General features: G+C 33.8%; 1 protein-coding gene across 3 annotated transcripts in view; it reads right to left on the bottom strand.

Moving 5' to 3' along the window:
• Nucleotides 1–1,062: 1,062 nt before the first annotated feature.
• Nucleotides 1,063–22,447, bottom strand: part of Madm (MLF1-adaptor molecule) — a 219,569-nt gene continuing 198,184 nt past the window's right edge. For 2 of the 3 annotated variants that reach the window (XR_016550075.1, XM_090410539.1), the window contains one exon: nt 1,063–2,611. Coding sequence is in view for 1 of the 3 variants with exons in the window: in XM_090410539.1 (XP_090266665.1) it covers nt 2,513–2,611 (99 nt within the window). In the remaining 2 variants the exon portion in view is untranslated. The remainder of the gene's footprint in view (nt 2,612–22,447) is intronic. The other variant, XR_016550076.1, reaches the window with a different exon arrangement.

Below are 22,447 nucleotides of genomic sequence, written 5' to 3'. Positions count from 1 at the left end.
TGGGGGGCGTTCAGGCAGTCGGTGGCTCTTTATAGAAGAAATAAATAATACATATTTAAAAATTAATTATTTTCGTGATTTTGCGATTAGATAATCATTTAAAATTTAAATATTGCATTTTAATTCATCTTATGCCGGTCTTACACAATCATTTTTTTTTAATCAATTTTCTATTTCGATTTTTTAATCATTTGAAAATTTACCATGTCAGATAGAAATAGATGTATCCATGCAGCAGATGAGTCTTAACTAGTAGTATGTCAGTCAACTATTACATATGTAATTCACTCAATTCAGCATGTTTTGACAGGAATACAGGTGCTTGCATTGACTTGTTGAAAGCACGAATACGATGGTATCGCAAACAAGTCAATGCATGCAAGTCGATTCGGACTAGATTTCAAATCTATAAATACCAGCGGTTTAGGAATAAGTTTCATGGGGGGGCATTACAAAATTTATGTCTTGCAAAGTGGGCGGTGACCCGAAAAAGTTTGGCAACCTATGCTATAGAGGAAATGCACTGCTCAAGAGTTTACAGACATGAAACAGACAATTAAAAATGGAAAAAAAAAAAAAAAAAGGTACATTACTGATGAAATACGATAAACTAAAGAATATCTTTCTAATGAAAAAAAAAGTTAGAAATTTATTAGAACTATATATATATATATATTTTTTTAAAAGTATTTTTCACTCTCATCATCATTAACTTTGGAAGTACAATCCAGTACTGGGTCCTGGCCAAATAAGAAGGTTCCCCCCACTTATCAAGGTCCACTGCAGAAATGCTAGTATCATTGCTCAACTCCACTGACCCACATGTCCTGGCCAGTCCACTTCTCTGCATCTTTCTGGTTATGCAAGGAAGACCTTCATTATGTTACTATCCTCCATCTGAATAACATGCTCTATCATTCTTGATCTCAATTTTATATCTTGCAATCTCACAATATCCAAATCATAAAAGTAAAACAGATTTTTTTTTGGTTTTAAGAGTTGAAAACCTGATCTTATTAGCATTAAGATAAGTTCATATAAGGTAAAAAAATAAAACAAAACTACATTAAAAAAAAACGCTTTCTTCTTTATTTGACTTCTTTTCATTTTTAGAAAAACAATGCAGTGATCTTTTCTTTTTTCTTTTTTTTTAATAGGAACTTGGGAAAATGATAAAAAAATGTTACATGGAGAAATTTATAAACATACATTCTTGGAACTACTGCAATTCTTAATTAAAAAAACAAACCAAATACCTAGCTTGTAATACACACACACACACACCATCCATTTATTAAAAGTTTCAGTTATCACTGTTCTGTCTTTATTATGCAGCATTAGCTGCTACTCAATTTTACTGGTAACTAGGAGGCGGCCAAATGATATTTCTGTACAAAACTCTGCCATTTCATCTGCAAAAATGGTTCTACTGCACTTACAACAGCTCTACTCCTAAAAATCAGTAGGCTGCAAAGATACCACTATTTACAAGATAATGTCAATTTATTTTTTTGCACCTTTGGTAAGATAATATATGACGTGCACAAACTACACAAATTACAGAGGAAGAACGCCGACATAAGTTCAAGAGTAAAATATGTGAGTATCTTTATGAAAAATAAGTTCAAAATACTTTATATACTATGAATGGAACCAGGAAAGAGGGGAGGAAAAAATGTGAAAATACTTTGAGCCATATGCAAAAGTCAGAAAAAAGAAATGGAAAGTTTTTTTTAAACAAATCGATTAATAAAAATAAGTTACACAGTATGATTAGAAATCTCAAATCATATTCAGTTAATAAAGGGTCTCTTTCTAAATAAACTGATACATGAATTTGAGAACGGTTTTAGAAAACTCATAGCATTTTGTACAATTTTCACAAAAGAAAAACATATATATAACCAGATATGATGTAACAGAATTATTAGACTAAAATATAAGGATAATATATGCATAATAAAATCTTATTATGCATTAAAAAATTAACTGGCATGAAAGTATTATTTTAAATGTTTAAAAGAATTCCAAATCCACTTCAGGAATTTGTAACTTAAAATTGAAAACATCTGAAACAATTCTTAACATAAAGGCTTTTTTCTAATATGCCAACAGTACATTTTATGACTATTGTTAGGTGAAACAATAATGATATTGATTCAATATAACTTACTTATCAATTGTTCCTTTCTCAAAGTACAGTATAACAGAAATTATTATTTTTTTTTTCGCTTTTCTTGTGCTTAAAATAATGGCATTTAAAATTGGAACTTAGGCATATATCAGAGGATATTATATATAACACTGTATGCCAAGCCAAGCAATACACATCCTCCAAATGCTGGATATTTGGTACAAAACAAAGGTTACAAAAGTTTCAAAGGCTGTCCACGGAACTTGATATCAGCCCCAGAATGAAAGGAAATGCTGCTCAACAGCAGAGAGTAGAGAATATAAGCCACTACTGGCAATATGGCACTGCACCAGGCATTTCACCCACTGCAACTGAATACTAAGAAGCTGCTTGCAATGGCACTGAATTGGGCATGTTTGGAATGTGTCTACGACTAAGGGTATCTCCAATTAAAGTTGCTACCATATCTCTGTCATTCTGCAAGGAAAAAAAAAGTTTTAAAGCTAAAAAAAAAAAATCTGCTGTGTGATTCTTATAAAGCTGAAGAGAATGTTTTAAATCATAGAATTAAGTTCCAAAGCAGTAAAACAAACTTTCTAAATGTTTCTGACTTCCATTTCAAAATGTCATTTATTAATACTGGAAATATGTGAAAAATTATAATTATCAACTTCAAATTACCAAAGTAAGTCTGCCTAATATATATATATATATAAAATTACAGAAATGAATAAATTAAATATCAACTTTAAAAAAAAAATAAATTTAAATCAAGTATTTCAATCTCCTTAGGATTTACATAAAAAATTAGTAGCAAAAGTCTGTTTTTTTTTTTAAAATCATTTTACAAAATGGATATGTTTTTGGAAAATTTTTCATCCATATAAATGGCTGCTTTTTGAAAAAAGTTATTTTATAAAAACCACTAGGCTAGATGAGAACAATATACATTTTTAAATCATGACATCTGAAAGCTAACAGAAACAGAACTCCTAGATTACTGCTAACCATTAGAATGAAACTGTCAAACCTACCTTACTTCACCACACTGATATTTTGACTTTAAAGAAGATTAAGTTATTAAACATTCTAACTTTAAGAATGATATTAAAATAAGAAATACTACTAATATCATAATTAAACCTTTTTCAGGAGATCAGGACTCATTTATAATTGTAAGATTTTACAATTAAACAGTATTTTATGTGCAAGATCCCCAAACCTAAGAAAGGATGTAAATTTTATTTTTAATTTTCTAATTTACACTAAAAAAAACAATGCTTTATACTATACTATGGTCCCAAATGCAGGACCAGAGGAGGCCTAAGCTCCAAACAACATCCTGTGCTATCTAACTTCAGACTAGGGGATTTAAGAAGTCCTCTATGCTGCCAGTGTGCCCTGTAAGGCACAAAAGAAAATAATTTTGAAAACAATCCAGAGAATCCAAAACTTAGTAAACCCATATATAACTCTGGTGACACCATACAACTTTAAAAGATACAGAGGTAAATTTTGATATGATGTGGTATTCTTCCTGAAGTAGCCATACTAAGTCTTGGTTTTCAGTAGCTGGGCAGCTTTCTCATGATTGAGGGTAGTGAGTGGTGTGGTCACCCAGCACACTCACAACTTTGTCAATAATGACTAACCAATCAGCTCTCTTTATTACAAGGTCAGGAAGGCTTCCTTAATTCAATGTTAGTCCTATAGTGGGGTTCTACTGCTGTTATCCAATCTTTATGAGTAACATGAGCCAAAGTTTTTATACTCTGACAGCCTGCTCTGCAGTTCTTGTTTTGGGTGATGAAATTTCCATGTCTCTTTATTTAGCATGGATATCTGGGAATGTCTTTATAAAATACACAGATTTTATCACCAATATGAGACCTACTAACCTGCATTAGTGACAACTTGAAGTGGCTTGAAAAGTTCCATGAGAAAGACTCCTCATTACTGTTTGTGGTGTGTCCAGTAAGGATAACTGAGTTTTTTTTTTTTTTTTTTGTCAAAAATTCAAGATGTCTCTCAGTAATTTCAAAGTTTTGGATATAAACATGACATTTTAGCTTGTTAGATTTTATGCTATCAAGTGCTAATTTACCAGGGCGGCTTATCACATAGTTGGATTGATCCTCATCAATAAATGGCAAAATGTGCAAAAAAATACTTAACAGTAAATATGAGTAACCATTTTTATTTTGGTATGCATGTTCTAGTACTTGGCACACCTATTGAAATGTAGTGGGAAAATTTGGAGAAAAGAGCAAGATTAATAATGAAGTTTAAGTATCTGCTAAATTCCTGCAAAGGATAGAGAATTAATTCTTAATAATACCATTTCAACATCAAAATAATCTTCAAACTGGTCCAGGATATGAGCAGTATCTAACTGAAAAGACAGTATGCTAAAGTTCTGAAAACAAGTCTCAGATTTCACACAGTAGGCAAAAAATATACAAACATTGTGTGTGTGTGTGGGGGGGGGTTAAATAAACCTGAAGGGAGAAGGATTTAAAGTGATACCCCACTGAATCACTTGAAGTCATGTGGTAAAATCTACAAGGAAAGACACTCCCAGTGAATACAAAAAAAAAAAAAAAAAAAAACAATCCATGAAAAGAAGAAATCATATAGAAATGTATGATTTCTTCATACATAAGAAGAAAATCCTATGCTAGTAGGTTAGCACACACTGTTTGAGAATAGAAAAAAATGTAGGAAAAAGGTTACAGCTAAATGAGTGACAAAGATTACAGAAGATATGAAGGTGGAAAGCTTAAAAATGGAGAAAAAAAAGTGCAAAAGGAATCAAGGATGAAAAGGCTATAATATAATAAGACTGAAGAAAGAACATCAAAACCTGAAATAATATGCTCCAACTATATTCAATATGTACATTAGAAAAGGCAATCAGAAACTGAAATTTGGAAATTCAAATGGTTTAGAATTTCTACAGTGGCTACAATGCATAATTCAGAAGACTGGAGTATAATTTTTGATGTTCCAATTTATACAGGAAAATAAAAATTAAGTGACTCAAGCCAGATGGTGACATCGTTTGCATCCATATTTCAGAACTCTAACGATTGCTATTTTGTTTTACTTTATCTGTTGGTAGTCTCCAGCCAAACAGATAACTGGTTTGTAGCTTTGATGCAGGAGGTATTTTTTCCTCCTTCACCAGACTTCAGGCCAGTCATGTTAATGGCTGACCAAATTAGTATTACTTTAGCTTACTATGTATATTGTAATGTAGCTTGTCACTTTTTTATTTATGTGTACACTCCCTTGATATGAAGGAGAAACAGGTAATTATTTTGGTTTTTATTAAATTGAAGTTATTATTCTAACATGGTAGTTTTCTCCATAATTTTATTATAATAAGTAAACCAATGCTATTGAACACAGGGTATAATTTCTCCAATATCTTCATGAACACTCTGTAGATGCTGATAGGCCAATAGTTAGATACATCAGCCTTTGCAATCTGTACAATGGGATTATCATACATTTTTTCCCTCCTGTGGAATCTTCTGTGATAAATTATACAGCCAGGTTAAGGGCACAACCAGTTCTGCTGAACACTTCCTTTGGCATCCATGCAGAAATCCCATTCTACAGCCAAATTAAGTTTATGAAACAGCTTCCTCATACACCTTAGTCCCATAATTCAGCATAGATGCAGCATTAAGCCATATCACTTACTCTAGGTTGATAGCCCTTAGCAAAGTTGATAATTAGCTGAACAATTCTCTCTACATCTACTAATCCATCTGAATTCAAACAAGATTCTTTCTCAGTCATTCTTTCTTTTACTTACAGCATAGTAGAATTCTTTTGAACTGTCCTTGTCATGCAGTTTTTCATATTCAGACCATACTTTCTGTACTATACTTGTAACTTTCTTGGCTTGAACTCTGTCATTTTAACAACTGGCCATTCCTACATGGATGGGATTCCTTCTATATTTTTCTTCTTGCTTAACAGAATGAGTGGGCAGAATCACTGTATACCCATTTCACACAGTTCTTATTTATTCTTTGATCCCCAGTTATGCATTCTGAAAGTTTTTTTTTTTTTTTTAATGCTTTCTGGATAATGCTGATATCTTTCCCATCCAAAAAACGATACCATAGAACTGAGCCTGGTATTCTCCTCAAGCTGGTCATAATTTCCTGTTTTGCAATTTGGCATGTAACTTTTTCTGAAAAGGACATCTATACATTCAGCCACTTCCAAGGTCAGTAGAGTATGATCACTGTCACCAACTGATGTGGTTGGTGATAGTGATCATACTGACTTCATTTAAATGCATAATTGACCCCCCCCCCCCAACACAATAACCAGGTCTAATGCTTTTGGCCAGGATCCCTGTGTCATCACATGCTATTAAAGGAAGTTATCTCACAACATCTTAATAAATTCGGCTTCTTTCTTCTGAGATTTCATTGCTGCCAAAATCAGTGTTTGGATACTGACTAGAATGATGTCCATCAGACTAATTCGGTGATGCATTTCATTTTCATCAACACATATCACCACAATGTCCACCATAAATTTCATCTTAGACTCCACCTAACACTAGGCAGTTTCACATTCTGCTACGTGAAACACTGTTATTAACACTGCAGTCATAGCTTTTCTATCCTGACTAGATTCAAATCCTTTGATATGATCAAAAGCATCACCCCCCCCCCCACATACACCTCTCCTGTTTGTCCTCCCTAAAAACACCATATCTTTTGCACTCAACTCCAGTATTATATATCATTTTTCACTCATGAAAAAACTCAAAGTGGTCATCAGCAGGGCTGTACTTACACTTTTCCTGAGTCAGGTGGGGTGTGAGGCACTAAAGTGCTCTGGGACCCCATTTCATTGTTTGGGGACCTTCAACTGCCATACCTTATGTTAGAGGCATTTCCGAAAAAATAGATGGAACACTACACAAATACAACATCAAAACCAGCTTTAAACCCCTGACAAAATTAAGACACCTACTCAGTTCTTCCAAAGATCCTCTTCCACACCTAGCCCACCCAGGGATTTACAAAATACAATGCACTTGTAACCTACCATACACAGAGTAAACATAGTGAACCATCCCAATTAGGAAGGATGAACAAAAACGACACATTAAATACCTCCATTTTGGAAAAACCGGCCTTTCTGACCATACACTCCAAACATACCATAGAATTGATTGGAAAGGTACCAAGTCCCTACGCTGCACCGAAACCTGGTTCGAGAGGAAATTTAAGGAAGCATGTGAAATGCTCAAACATAATCCAAATCCGAACAAAAATGGTCTAACCATTCCAAGAATGTGGAGGACCCATTTGTAACCTTTATAGCAACCAGAACAAGCCAAAGAAAAATCTCAATATAAGAAGACGTGGTGAAGTGTATTTTTTTCCCTTTAACATTCAATAGCAACTTGAACTGTACAAGTCTAGAAGAAAATCTTAATATAACAATCTGAACTGTACAAATCCAGAAGAATCTTAGTACAGGAGGACTTTAGCAGCGTTTATTGTGGTTTTTTATTTATTTTTATTTTTTAAATATTTTTATTTTTTTTTTATCACTAGAGGTCAGGCTAAGAAAAAGATCAATTAACAGCGTAGATTTAATTTACCTTTATAGAGTGCAAGAGCATATAGCTTGTTTTCCTGTACACATGCATCTTTCTGATGATGACCTCAATAACGAGGTCGAAACGTCAAGTGCTATTTTATTAATAATAACTAAAATAATCATTTCAACACATGTTTTGTGTCCCTAAATTCGTAAATATGAATGCTGATATTGAATTACGAGTATCCCACTGCATGGAATCATATAGTAAAGCAGCATCTCTAAACGTAACTAAAGCGCAGGATGTTTCAAAAGCGTGTATACAACTTTGCAGGAGAATAGAGAATAACACAGAAGATGTACAAAAGCTGAGTAAGTGTCTAATGTAGTAAAACACAACAATTTTTTGTCATGTAACTTTATTACCAAAGGACAACATTAGATGGTGTGATACATCGCACCATTTGAAAATGGCGACTTTTGATGGTGCAGAGAAAGCATGTTGTGTGTTTTGGTTTGAGAAAATGAAGTCTGCAACAAAAGTTCAGAGGAATTTCCACATACAATATGGCAAAGAACCTCCTAGTAGGTACACAATCCACATGTGGCACAAGAATTTCATGGAAACAGGCTGTTCTGTGCATCATCCAAGGTCAACAGGAATGCAATTTCTCAAAAAAAGGAATGGAGTCGATGCTGTTGTGGAAGAAGTTCAGGAAAGTCAACTAGATGGGTGTCTTGTCAAATTGGAATTCCGCATGTGACTATGTGACATGTTTTACAACAGCATCTACATTTCAGGCTCTACAAATTTACCATCGAACAACATTCGAAGAAAGACAATAAGAAGGTACACCAGGATTTCTGTATGGAAATGATCAGTAGTATAGAACAAAATGAAGACTTTTTGGATAATCATTTTCAGTGATGAGTGCAACTTTTCACATAAGTGGGCAAGTAAACACAACTGCAGAATTTGGGGAAGCGACAATCCACACAGCATTGTAGCACACGTTCGTGGCACCCCCCAAAGGCTATTGTTTTTTTGTGCCATAAGCAAGAAGAAAGTGTATGGACCCTTCTTTCTCTTGGAGTCTACCATTACTGGTGTGTATATCTAGACATGCCATGAGGGTACCTAATACCACAATTAGATGACGATGACCACGACGGATGCTTACATTTCAGTAAGACAGAGCACTTCCTCATTACCAAACAAACGTAAGGTCGTACCTTAACACCCGTTTTCCTAGGCAGATGGATTTATAGAGGGATTTCTGTAGAATGGCCAAAAACCTTACACCATTAGATTTTTTTTTTCTTGTGGAGCTTTGTGAAAGAGAGTGTTGGTACCCCCCCACTACCAACCAATTTAGACGAGCTGTGTTCCAGAATTACTGCCACCATTGCTAAAGTTACACTAGATATACTCTGTCACATGTGGAGGGAAATTGATTACAGATGGGATGTCAGCAGAATTACTGGTGGCAGGCATATAGTACTTTAACTGTCTGCATTGAAACTTCAAGTGTTACACTATATTTGCACAGTAATAAAAAAAAATCCACCCCAAATCACATCACAAGAGTTCAAGATCGGTACTATCAACATAAGAAACCTGAATGGCAAAGAAATGGAGCTAGCTGAGGAATTGGAAAAGTACCAGATCGACATAATAGGGATGACCGAAACTGGTGAGATCTTTCTGAACAATAAATACAAAATGTTATATTCAGGAAATGACAATCAAGGAAAAGAATGAGTAGCCATACTATTCAACACTAAATACGATGCTAATCTTCTTGCATGGCAGACAGTCTCAAGTAGAGGCAAATATCATAATGGGGAACTGGACAATGAGACTTATTTGTGCCTATGGTCCCGCAGAAGGTTCTACTAAGGTAAAAATGGAGGAATTTTTTGAGGCTTTAAAGAAAGCAACTGACACAATGAAAAAGGAAGTCCTTGTTGGGGATCTAAATAGCAGAGTAGGAAATGATTGTCAGGCATGCAAAAATATTTTGGGAAAATTTGGAGAAAAGGGCAAAGCTAATAACTGTTAGATTTCTGCTCAGGACATGGACTGGTTATTACTAACACAATGTTCATAAAAATGTGCACAAATTCACATGGAGAGAAGAGGCAAGGAATAAGAAAAGTCTCACTGACTATATTATTGTTGATAGTGATGTTTTCTCCATGGTGCAGGACACCAGAGTGTACACAGGATTTGAAATTGGAAGTGATCACTATTTAGTCTTGAGCAGGATAAAATTGAATTTCATTTTGAAAAGAAAAACATGTAAGTTTTAAAGTGAATAAAAGTTGAGCAGCTCTCAGATGTGAACTGTAGACTAAAATACACAAATATTATTCAAGAAAAAAATGAAAGAGTTTGAGAACAGGAACCAAACCTTGGAGATTCAGGAAGCCCTGAAGAAAATATTGATTCAGCCAGAGAGGCATGTGGTGAGGTTGTCTGTAAGGATAGAAAAATCAGAACTCCATGGTGGACACAGGAAGTTAAAGAGGCAGCGAAGGAAAAGAAGAAACAACAGATGAATACAGAATAAGGACAAGGAAGCTTTAGGCCAACCAGGATAAATCAAATTCAAAAAGAGGTTATTGTAAGTTTGGCATTCTCTGATATGGGATGTCAGATCTTGTGCAGTTTTGATCTGAAGCAGATAGTAGTTGTTGGAGCTCCATCAAAGTGAAATGTGGCAGTATTGTCTTGCATGTGTTTCTAATGTTTCATGCGTTTAATATATATATATATTTTTTTCAAATTGTTTTTACACAACAATTTGTAAGATGAAAAAATGTTCCTAAAGTGGAGTGATAAAATATTAACTGTTGCATGTATTTCTGATCATTTGTTTTTTGGCATTTTTTTTAGTTTCTTAAAATTGCTTTTGTAGGAAATTACTGACCTGCAGTCTCCTATCTAAATGTAGCTTTGATATACTCTGAATCCGTCCACGGTACTGATCTGGGAGAGCAAGTGGATTATTCATCAACTGACTAAATGGCCTAATTTACCATCAGATTTAGTTCTGTGTGCCTTCTAGTGGCTAGTCTGCAGAATTGCTTTACTAATGAATCCCAAATGAGGAGGTTGGCCTGGAACCCTAGTGTATCTGGCATGCCTATGGAAGTTGTTTATAATTATGGCTGAAGCAAATATAAGGCTATATTTGTTCTTTTTCATCTTGTTTTTCAGGATGAGAAAAAAAAAAAGAAAAAAAAAAACCTGTCGCCTTTGTAGAAGACCAGCTAACTCATCTTCAGTTGAAAAAAATTGCATCCTAGATGGAGTTCAAGCCTAAGTCTTTCCAACCAAAGGGCATCATCAATACCAAGAGTACTTGCAAGGTGTCATCTGTACCACATGAAAGGGGGGGGGAACAAATAAACAAATATTTAATAACTGATGTTATCAAATAAAAGAAGTTGCTCAAAAATTTGCTGTAACTATATACTTTACCAGTAATAATATTTTGCTTTTCCCTATCTCAGACTAATAAGTAACTCTCCCATAACATTATCACTACTTTCTTCACTATCATAGCAAATTCCATCTCCACTTTACTAGCTGGCTCACAGTGGCAAGTTTAACAGTTCCTCCACCATCATTTATAAAATTCACCCTTAGAGGCAGCATCACATACAATTCCAATCTATATAAAGTAAGCAAACAGACTGAGGGATAACACATGCAACTATGCACAATTCAGTGTAAATAGGCCAACTACATGACCTATGCGAGTTGGAGCATGGTATAATATACTGTGCAAAGCACAAATAAACTCAGGTGCAGGATATTCGCATACATTAGAAGCTACTCTGAACTGAGAATGATCCAACCTCACCAAGATTTACTCCTGTTCTCTAAAACAACCAGTGTTTTAGAGAACAGGGCATAAATCTTGGTGAGGTTGGATCTCAGAAATCTCATTCCTGTTCTCTAAAACACATACTGAATGCTTGAGAAATGGGTAAAATATTATGTTCTAATAAACATTAATTCTGGTTATTTTAAATTTGTTGTACTATCTGTGTCAAGTGTCAATCACAACAGGCTAGTGGTAGTGGGATGGGACAATTGTTGCCAACCAAGCATGTCCCTTTATGCTTACAGTTCAATCATCTGTAACAGTTACTTGCATCAGAATAATGCAGTTATTAGGCACAGGCTGTTCAAGAAGTTACAGTGGATCAGTGATCCAGATCTTAACCCAAAGAAGCACAAGTGGAATGAGTTGCTTGCTCCTGAAAACAGCTCATCAAAGCTGGTGTCACTTGGCATGGAAAGTAAAGCCTGATTTGGATTCTAATCGCAACAGAACAGTGTATGCCCAAAGTAATATAGAGGACAAAAAAAAGGGCGCTTGATATATATACTAGGCAATGATAGGGAAGGTAATTTATCCTGTAAAAAATAGTTTCTGAAATAGTCAGAAGGTAGTGCATAAATTAAACTTGTGAAGAATTTGCCTTATTCATTTTGATGCCCTGTTAGAGTACAGCAACTGTTAACATTTAGTTGTGGCTGGTTAAGGGATGATGTTCATCTATTATTCTTTGAATAGAGGCTTAATAATATCTGTTAATAATTATGCTGATTTTTATTTGGTTTAGTCCTTCCAAAATTCAGTAGAACAGATGGAATGAGTTTGGTGCCTAAGAGCTTTTATAATGTCTATCCTTTGCATGATGTGAGGAAAGAAGTATATCTTCCAGTAAAATAACTTTTCTGATATAGAAAGAAAAAAAAATGTTGCCAGCTGAGAGTGTGATTATTAGGATATCCAGAAATAGAAAACTGCTTTATGATTTATGTTTGTGGTGAACTTACCATTATCTACCCACATTTCCAGCTTATTCAGATCCTCCTGAAGAGCCACTACATCAGCACTACTCTCAATAACTTTTCCCAGCTTCACATCTTCCACAAACAATTGAATATCTCCTCGAATTTCAGTGACAATATCATTGATATAAGGTTAAAAAGTAGTGGTCCCAGCACAGAGTCCTGTGGAACTCCAATGGTAACTTTCTTTTTTCCAATATTGCTTCTCCACCATACACAATCCTTTGATATCTATTAGACAACTAATTGACAATCCACTCGAATCAACATCCAAACCTATATGCTGCAGCTATCATGTGGTACCTTTATCAAATGACTTTGCAAAATATAAAAAAAATTATAGTAAATGAATTTCCTTCCTCAACCATTTTTGTTACTTTATAAAAGTTAACAAGATTACAGAAACAAGAACACCCCTTAACAAATCCATGCCAACCTTCATAGATATAATTTTTATCTGTCAAGTTTTGTATACGAGCTCTAACCAATTTTTCTAATACTTTAACAACCACAGAAATAACACAAACTGAACTGAGAGGAGACCTCCACATAGACTTTAAAGGAATGCGGAGAACCGACCAGGGCTTCTGACCAAATATCCAATCCTCACCTGCTCGTGGTGCACCCTGTTGGGTATCTACTTGGATACTGAACGAACGAGGATGGGCTGGCAATTTGGGATTTAGCCGACCAAATTGTATTCTTATTGGTTAAACCAAAATAAATTCTTATTGGTTACCCCCCCCCCCCAGTGTGTGTGTGTGTGTGTATGTGTGTGTGTGTGTGTGTGTGTATAAAACAGTGCTAAACAGTAATGTTTGACATATGGACGCTATACATTTAGAAATTTGTAATATTCAGCAATTTTTTTGCATGTGTACTCAGTATTCATAGAAACTTATTTAATGAAATTTGCATTTTTACTATGCCTATTGTTAAGATATTGAAATAATTATTGACATGTTCATGACAATCAGTCGCATGATTACACCTCAAACAGATGAGCTTTTATTTTTGCAACTATGTGCAGTATGGTGTTCATTCCAGCTGTTTATGATTATGCTAAATATCCTAATTACTTTTTTTTTACTAAATGCAGTATGTACGCGATGGTTTAGTGCTACAATAAAAATTTTCTTTGTTTTGCTTGCATCTGTGCAATATGGTGCACGTAGGAGTTGGTGTGTTTCACTATATAGGGTCATTTTCATTCTAGTATTAAACTACCAATATATACCAGATATGCACTGGATAAATTCTGGTGTCCTACCTGAAAGTAAAGTACAATATGAATCTTCCCTTTGTGAACACTAAGCAAATAATTTTACGAGGTTTTATCCAACATTAGCAGATGTTCTGTTCTTTAAAAAACTTGAACTGTAAACGCCACCGACCGGCCTGAGAAAATTTTTGAGTGTGTGTGCAAGATTTTTTTCCCACCCTTCGGTTTTATATTTATATTATTTATTAACATATCACATTTTTATATTAAAATATTAAATTACTAAATAAAATTTTCCAATTAATTTTGTTTCTTAAATAAAAATATTCGATTTATAAGAGAACCAAATTTTCTCAATGTAATTGGATCTAAATGTTTCTGTCCCAGTAATTATCAAAATAGAAATAATTATTTGGAGCTTATATAATTAGAATAAAATATAATTATCTTTATAAATATGTATATATAAATTTAATATTTTTGAAATATATAATATATCCAATTTAATTATTTTTTTTTATTTTTAATTTTTTCTGCCTCCAGCATAATTGTAACAAATTCTTTGCAAGTTTTCTGCCCTTTTACTTTTCCACTTGCTGCATTTGCCCATTCTGCCCCTGCCTCGAGCCGGGCCTGACTGTAAAGTAAAAAATGAAAAGATTACGTGTACTGAAAGGTATATGTTACTCCTAAATTGAAGAAATTTTTTTTTTTTTTAAAAAGGTGTTTTTTAATGATTGAGATCATTTTTGCTGCCCACCCACTCCTAGGCATTGCCTTAGGAGTTTACGATAGTCCTGTTTGGATGTGCATTATGTAAACAAAGAATGGACATGAAGATTTCTAAAGAAAGCAACCCGAAGTTGGTTATTCTGGCAAAAGTAGACATCAACATCTACAGTTATTAAGAAAGAGAACATTATCGCACTATGAAGTAACTATATAGGTAAATACTTCCGTTTTCAATTTTTCCTGCTAGCAAAGAATGAGCACTGGCACCTATTATTTTTTTTACACAAAAAGAACTGTGTGTACGCGTGCATGCATGCACACTGGGTTGAGATGTAAAATAAATTTTCATTATGGGTTGCAGTCAAAAAAGTGTAAAAAACGCTTATCTAGATGTATGGCCACTTAAACATATGGGAGAAGAAAACAAAAATGTTTTTTGCCAGGATGGCAGGAAAAAGCATCCAAAAGAAGACCAAGATCTAGGTGGATTGATACAGCAAGAGGTGCAAGCAACAATTCATGCTAATGATCTTCCAATTTGGTGGCAGTGTTTGGATATGGAGAATGACTTGAGAGATTTTATCAGAACTTACTAACCTGATGAAGTTTGGATCTGACAGGGTAATGATGTGGAGTTGCTTTTACTTATATTGATTAAGTGCCACTGATTATAGAGTATGGTATTGTAACTGTTATGTCCAGATGAATGTTCCTGACAATATACATATTCTAAATTTGTCAATTTTATGATACTCTTCAACAAGATAATGATCCATATCACAAAGCAATGAAATGTAATGTAGACAATGTTAATTTTTGTCAAACACATTTTAGTTTATATCTGCATGTGTTACCAGAATTTTGGTAGTCTAATTTTTTTTATTATTATTATTATTACATGACACCTTCAGGGAGTCCAGAGACTCATTGAGGGAGGACACCTGCTCTATATCTCTGTCTCCACCACTCAATCCACCAACTACAACTAATGACAGCTACACCAACGCCATCTACCGCCTGCCACCAACCACCACCAGTATTTCCACAGACAATCACAAAACATCCATGCCCATGATGGGATTTGAACCCGCAGCCTTTTGGCTGGCGAACAGATATGCTAACCGTTCGGCAAACCAGGTTGAGAAATTAATTAGAATATAAAAGATTGACTTCAAAGTATTAAATGCTACTCAAAAAAGTTACAGGACCCTTTATATCCATCTGAGTTATCTAAAGTTTACATTTAATAGAAATTAATGTTTGCCCAGATACTTTCTAGTCAGCATACTATTTTTATAACTTACTGATGAATTGCAATTAATATTAAGCAGTATTAGATAAACTGATTACTACCAGAAAAATAAAAGAAAATATTGAAAATAATAAAAATATGGATGTTCTGAGAAGAACTCTGGCAATAGGAAAAATAAATAAATTCTTGCTCTAACATGAAATGATAAATAGAATGAAAAACTATCATGAAAACTTTATAGTGACAAAGAAAAAAAAATTCAGACAATCAACTTAAAAGATATCAACTGGACGTGCCAAAAGTTATCGAGAGAAAAGAATTCAGCATTTTTGAAACCAACAATGCAGGGAAAAGCTCCTGGAGAAGATGGAATTTTAGTGGGATGATTAAAATTTGAAGGGAAGACAGAAACTTATTACCTGGTGACTCTTCACACTTTATTAAAAACAAAGAAAAAAATCCCAGAAACATGGAAGAATGCATTAATAATTATTTACAAAAAACGATGAAGGGGAAAATATCAATTTTTTTTTTTATTTGGGTGGGGGTTCCCCCCGTTCCTTGACCGTCCCTTAGGACTGGTTCAGCCTCCTAATGAGGGATTAAGTATTATATCCTATGACTGTAGCCTGTGTGTTCACATCAAATTAAAATATACAGAGGAGCAAATATGATTTATGGTTTAAGCCAAGAACATTTGCAATGAACATCTCTGGTATGCATGGAGGTAGGCAAGGATTGACCTTGGAACATTCTGTGTAATGATAAAGTGCATATTCACGTTTATGGAACAGTAAACATTTAAAACTGCTGCATTCATTCTTTTGGAAGAACTAAACAAAATAATTTCCTTAATCTTTGTGCTTGTGTTTCCATCACTTTCTCATTAAGTATATCTCTTATCATTGAATCTCCATGTAATACCTTCTCCTTATTCCCAGTTTCTCGCATTTTCATAATCCCTTATGAAATACCTTTTCATAAGGGGTTATGAAAATGTACATGCAATACCTTTTCTTTATTCCTAATTTCTTGCACTTTTAGGGAAAAGTATTTCATACTTTCCCCATTCACTTTTTCTTTTTAACTCTCCTGCCTTTTGTACCACATGACAATCATTTCTCCAGCCACTCTAGCTACTCTTTTATCCTGTGAAGGACACCATGTAAGCGTGCTATTTCACTCCTTACTCATCACCATCCACATTACTTTCAGCCACTTCTTTCATGCTCTCGTTCATATGTTGGGCACTATCATTTACATCTCCCACATTCTTCAGAACACTTTCACTATCTTTCCTTACATTGTTAATATTAGTCATTTCATTCTCCTGCTTTCCACACAACTTATTTCTTGCACTTGCATACAAAACATGGCATTCTCCCTCTCTCTCTCTCTCTCACTTCCATACCATAAGCCATTCATTCCTGGAAATGAATACAAAGAACATATGCTATATCATACAAAATCCCTCATCAGTTATATTATGCATTTAAAATGGAAACAGGCTAAACATTGCAAGATAACACAAGATGGACTAAATTACTAACAGAATGGAAACCTTTGGATGGCAGTAGGCAAAGACTAAGAAAGAAATGGCAAGATGAAATAAATTGCTAGAATACAATGAGTGAGAAAAGCTGAAAACAGATGGAATGGAGAAAACAGAGAGACTTCATCCAGCAGTGCACAGATCCAGTATAAAAAGAAGATAAGCTGATTACAATAGTTATGACAATCTAGTTACTTGCAAAAAAATAAGCTATTTGTAAAAAAAAAATATATAAACAATGATATGATGATCCAAAACACTGCAATTTAACCATAGGGAGTAAGGTTATTATATAAAACATGAAGATAATGTTATTAAAAATTAATATGAAATAAGCCAAGTTTAATAATTTAAAAAAATTAATATTTAAAATTAATGCATATAAAATAAAACTGAAATATTAATAAAAGCTATTAATATATTTAGGTAAACACACACACACACACACACACACACACACACACACACACACACACACACACACACACACACACACACACACACACACACACACACACACACACACACACACACACACAAATGAGTTGATGTCTAATAACCACACAATATACCTGTAATGATACAAGCAGAATCAATATACAAGTAAGGAACTTCTGTATGATCTTTGTTTCAAGTTTCAAAAGATCTTACAGAAGTATCCTATGGAGCGAATAATACAAACATATTATAGAAAATTATAGTGAACTCATGTATTCACTTGCAGCAAACTACCGAACAAGTCAGTAGTTTGTTGCAAGTGCACATAACTTACATGCACATTTCTGGCTTCACTCTTCATCCTACACTCAGGCAGTTAGTACCTGGAAATTCTATCTTGTTCATGATACTGAAATTATTTTAAAGACCTCCCCCCTCATTTTTTCAAATGAAATGTGAAAATCAATTTTGTTCTGTAACCTGAAAAGCATAAAAGTGTCCTTATTTAGCGATATGATGTATCATACAGTGAACATCACTAATCTAGGAAGTTATGACCATTTACATGATTATTTCCCATGGCAAAAACCTTTAACAGTAATCATCAAGTCAACTTCAAGTATAAATATAAGGTATGGAAGGAATAAAGATAAAAAATAAAATACTTTCTGAATTAGTATTTGATCATTTGTGAGGAGTGGGGTATTTAATGCCACTTGTTATTAAGTGACGAAATTCCTAGGTCTACTTTGATTTTTCACTGTCATTTAAAAATGTGATCAAACATAACGCTACTGAAGAATTTAGATGAATGAATACTGTCATTTGGAAATGTTTTTTCAAATTTGGCATGACAGGACCAGTTTGGTAACAGAAATAGTGGCATATACAAAAATTTTAATGTTAATATATGCAACATTTTCATAATTTCTCAATTTTAAATATTCTCATATTTTCAAATAATTCAACCTTAACTGCTTGCAGTTACAAACATACACTCCTCTAATACTATATTCAATGAAACCATGCGATTGTAAATAATTTCTTAAATAATGGTTAATTATAGATTGATTACTCAATATAATCACTCATGATTTGATAATGGTCAAGTAACCATTATTTACATAAACAGAAGTCTACTGGCTTCCACCATTAACAACCAGTTGAGCTCTACTGATTTACACAAACAGAAAGATGACTTGAATGGAAGTCCACTCACTTTACCATTAGATAAGTTTTCTATACCTGAAACAATGCCACTTCTGGTTGAAGGTGGGCAAACTCCTGGCATACTACAAAAGCTAATGTCTTCTATACAAAATCTGACTAATTAATAATACTACCCCTAAAAACATTATAATAAATTTAGTTTAATCCTTTATCCAAGTGTGAGCAAACAAAGTTTGCGCCTGAAAGTATCTTCAGGACTGGGGTAAGGTGGTACAAGCTACCAACACTCCTATCTCAGTATCTCCCATAATGCAAAACACATCTCCTTGCGGATATGTCTAATGTTATGCATTAAAGGAAGGGCCACAACCCAGACTAGTTTCGACCTTTATTGAGGTCTCTTCAGTGGGAGCCAGGCCCAAGTGGAGATACCAGGCAGAAGCATTAGAAGGTCATCTCTACCTATAGGAGTTGCCAAATGGTGTACCACCCTTTTTTTTTTTTAATAAATTACTCTGGATTTAGAGAAAGATGTTGAAAGTTTATTTTTCACTTGGTTAGAGTATAATAAATTTAGTTTAATCCTTTATCCAAGTGTGAGCAAACAAAGTTTGGGCCTGAAAGTATCTTCAGGACTGGGGTAAGGTGGTACAACACCAGGGCACTCCTTTTAATATATATATCTATTAAAAGCATTTTATTCAAATACTATGATTCACAGTTTAACAAAACAAATTTGAACGAGAACTGTTAAAATTTAATTTAAAATATTACCTCTTACTGAGTTTCTTGCAATAGTTTTCCTTCAAGAATAGCCTTATACATTTAGCAAAAGTCTCAGTTATTCAGTAATTAATACCACTTTATTTGTTACACTTTCTTAATGTGCTAGTTATGGTATCCTAAATATGACTGAAAAAAATTCATCAGTGTCTAACTATGAACATGTATGACATCAGTATGGATAAAGTATCTTGATGAAGACAAAAATATAAATGTACAGCAAGATCCGAAAGATGTATGAATAAAACCAATCTTTAAAGCGCTAGAGTAAAAATTGCACTTTGCATCAATCAGCCTGGAAACCTGAGGGCTCAGGTTGAATTCTTCTTTAGGCGATAAGTAAAAGTTTGAACACCTTCACAAAGTACTGAAGCAGATATCCAGATTTCAGAATACTCTGATTGATAGAGCTCTGACTCCAAATTTGAACCAGCCTTATCCTATACAAATGGTCAATTAAAAACTGAAAGAATTATTTTGTTATTGCTTTCTCTTCTGATGGCATCTGTGCATACCAGGTTTTTTTTTTTTCAAAAAAACATTAAGCCTAACTATTTATATTACATTTTTAAAAATACATAAAAATTAATTAAAATTATGTGAAGAATCAAAAATATACACAAAACTTTGCATAAAATCCAAAATGCCATTTCATTGAAAATTTCTGAAGTGGATAACACAGTTCAAGATATGCATATACTGATCAGTTTTTACTAAAAATGTTCTTCCATAGATTATAATTTTATTCTTACTTTCTGGTGATGCAATGTTTGACTAATTTCTAATAAGGATTTTGTTCACACATTCTAATAAGGATTTTGTTCTTGTTTTCTGATAGTGAAATATATGACAATGTCATTTATTTCAAGCAAACTGATTATTTTCTATAAAATCAGCTGGCTGTCTTCCAATTTACTGATTATCTCATATGCCTTCAGATTATTCCATAAACAAATATTGGATGAACTTGGTGTACAAGTTTTATTTAGTTGTAATTTCTGTTCCTTTATCTAATGGAACAATAGGAGGCTAGGTAAAACCCTGACGATAATTAAATGTTGGCACTGCAGATATGTTTAAGGACAAGACTAGTTTCCAGTCAATCTGACGAATATTAGCAAAACATACCACAGTTTGAATACAGAGTGATCTCTCAATTATCTGACTTCTGGAAAAGCACTATGTAACCATTTGCTGTTTTAAGGATACTTGTGACATAAGACTGAATGATAAATGCACGTAAACACAAGAAAGATATTTAATTAACCAGATATTTCGGTCTGGAAATAGCAGACCATCCTCAGTGGTATTACAAGAACAGTTATAAAAAATACAAGCTAGAATATTAACAATAGATCGTTTAAAATAGAACAAGCCGCGTGATGTTTTATCGCTAAGTATGAAACAGAATATTTTGAAGTAGAGACATGATTAAAAAATAAAAAATCTGGGAAAGTCTAATCTTGATTAGACTTTCCCAGATTTTTGATATAGATATACAGTCATTACGATTCAGGTTGAGACGATGGAGCAAGGCCTCCACGCTTTCCTTGAACAAACATTCAAACCTATAACGGGATCTATGTAAGAGGCGAGTCCTGGACCAAAGGATGTTGTGGTCAGTTACTATGATATCGATGTTACTATGTAACCATACATTCAATTAACCAGCTAATCAATTTCCCAATGCAATCTGATAACAGAGATTACTGTAATTTACTGAAGGCTTGAACCAAGATAACCCAAGAACTTTCCACCAGTGATCCTAATGATTTCATCTTGCCCCCCCCCCATACCATCTGCAAGTTCTCCATTGCATTAATTTAAGCCATCTTGTCCCGCCCATCTCCATTTTGAATGCATAATTGCTAACATCCTGTACACCTGTTCTCGATCTTATCAAATGGAAGATTATCCTGTCTCTAAGGATCACAATAAGCATATTCCTTTTCTGGGAAATTTGTGAATCATAACCTGTAATTTCCTGTCTCTTTCTGTTTTTTATGCTTATGCATGTAACATGCAGGCTTTTAACCAGATCTGATGGAATAGGGCGATTAACCTTTGTTCTCGTAGTATCCCATGTCTGTAAATTTCATATGTTTTAACATGTAATTACCGTATGGAAGTAGATATATATCTTTAAAGCCATTACAACTAACTGGGATATCACCTACAAAGATATCTATTATCCTCCCAAAAGCCATGTACCAACCTAGTGATATCCTTTTTATTTATTCTAATTCTCCATCTATAATTTTTTTTTTATTTATTCCCAGATAAATATCTATTCTCCATTTCATCTTCCAGTAGAGGTAACCCTCGTATAACGTGGTTTCGATATAACACGGTCAACAAATTGTAGTATCCCTTGTTGAACGCTGTACTCATACAATGCAGTTTCGATATAAGATGGTCTACATACTGTAGTAACCCTTTATCTTTTCATATATTTTTCGACATGACTTAAAAATCAAATTTTAAATTCGTTAAATTTGCATCTGCCCGTATCGCACGTGTAGTTATAAGTAACGAATTTATATTAGGGGAAATACCCTTTAGCATACATGTAAGTCAATTGTTTACCATATAAAGTGTTTATTGTTGAAAATTGTCTTCATTTTCTGCCAGGAAAGTGCATTAAAAATCATAAGTATGTTAATCTCAAGCTGAGCACTTTATTTTTTGGAATTCGTTAAAGAATTCAGTTT

The sequence above is a fragment of the Typopeltis vanoorti genome, chromosome 20 (assembly GCF_054136105.1).
Source record: "Typopeltis vanoorti isolate ZY-2024b chromosome 20, IOZ_Tvanoo_1.0, whole genome shotgun sequence".
Classification (NCBI taxonomy): Eukaryota; Metazoa; Arthropoda; class Arachnida; order Uropygi; family Thelyphonidae; genus Typopeltis; species Typopeltis vanoorti.
This window is presented reverse-complemented; position numbering and strand designations above follow the sequence as displayed.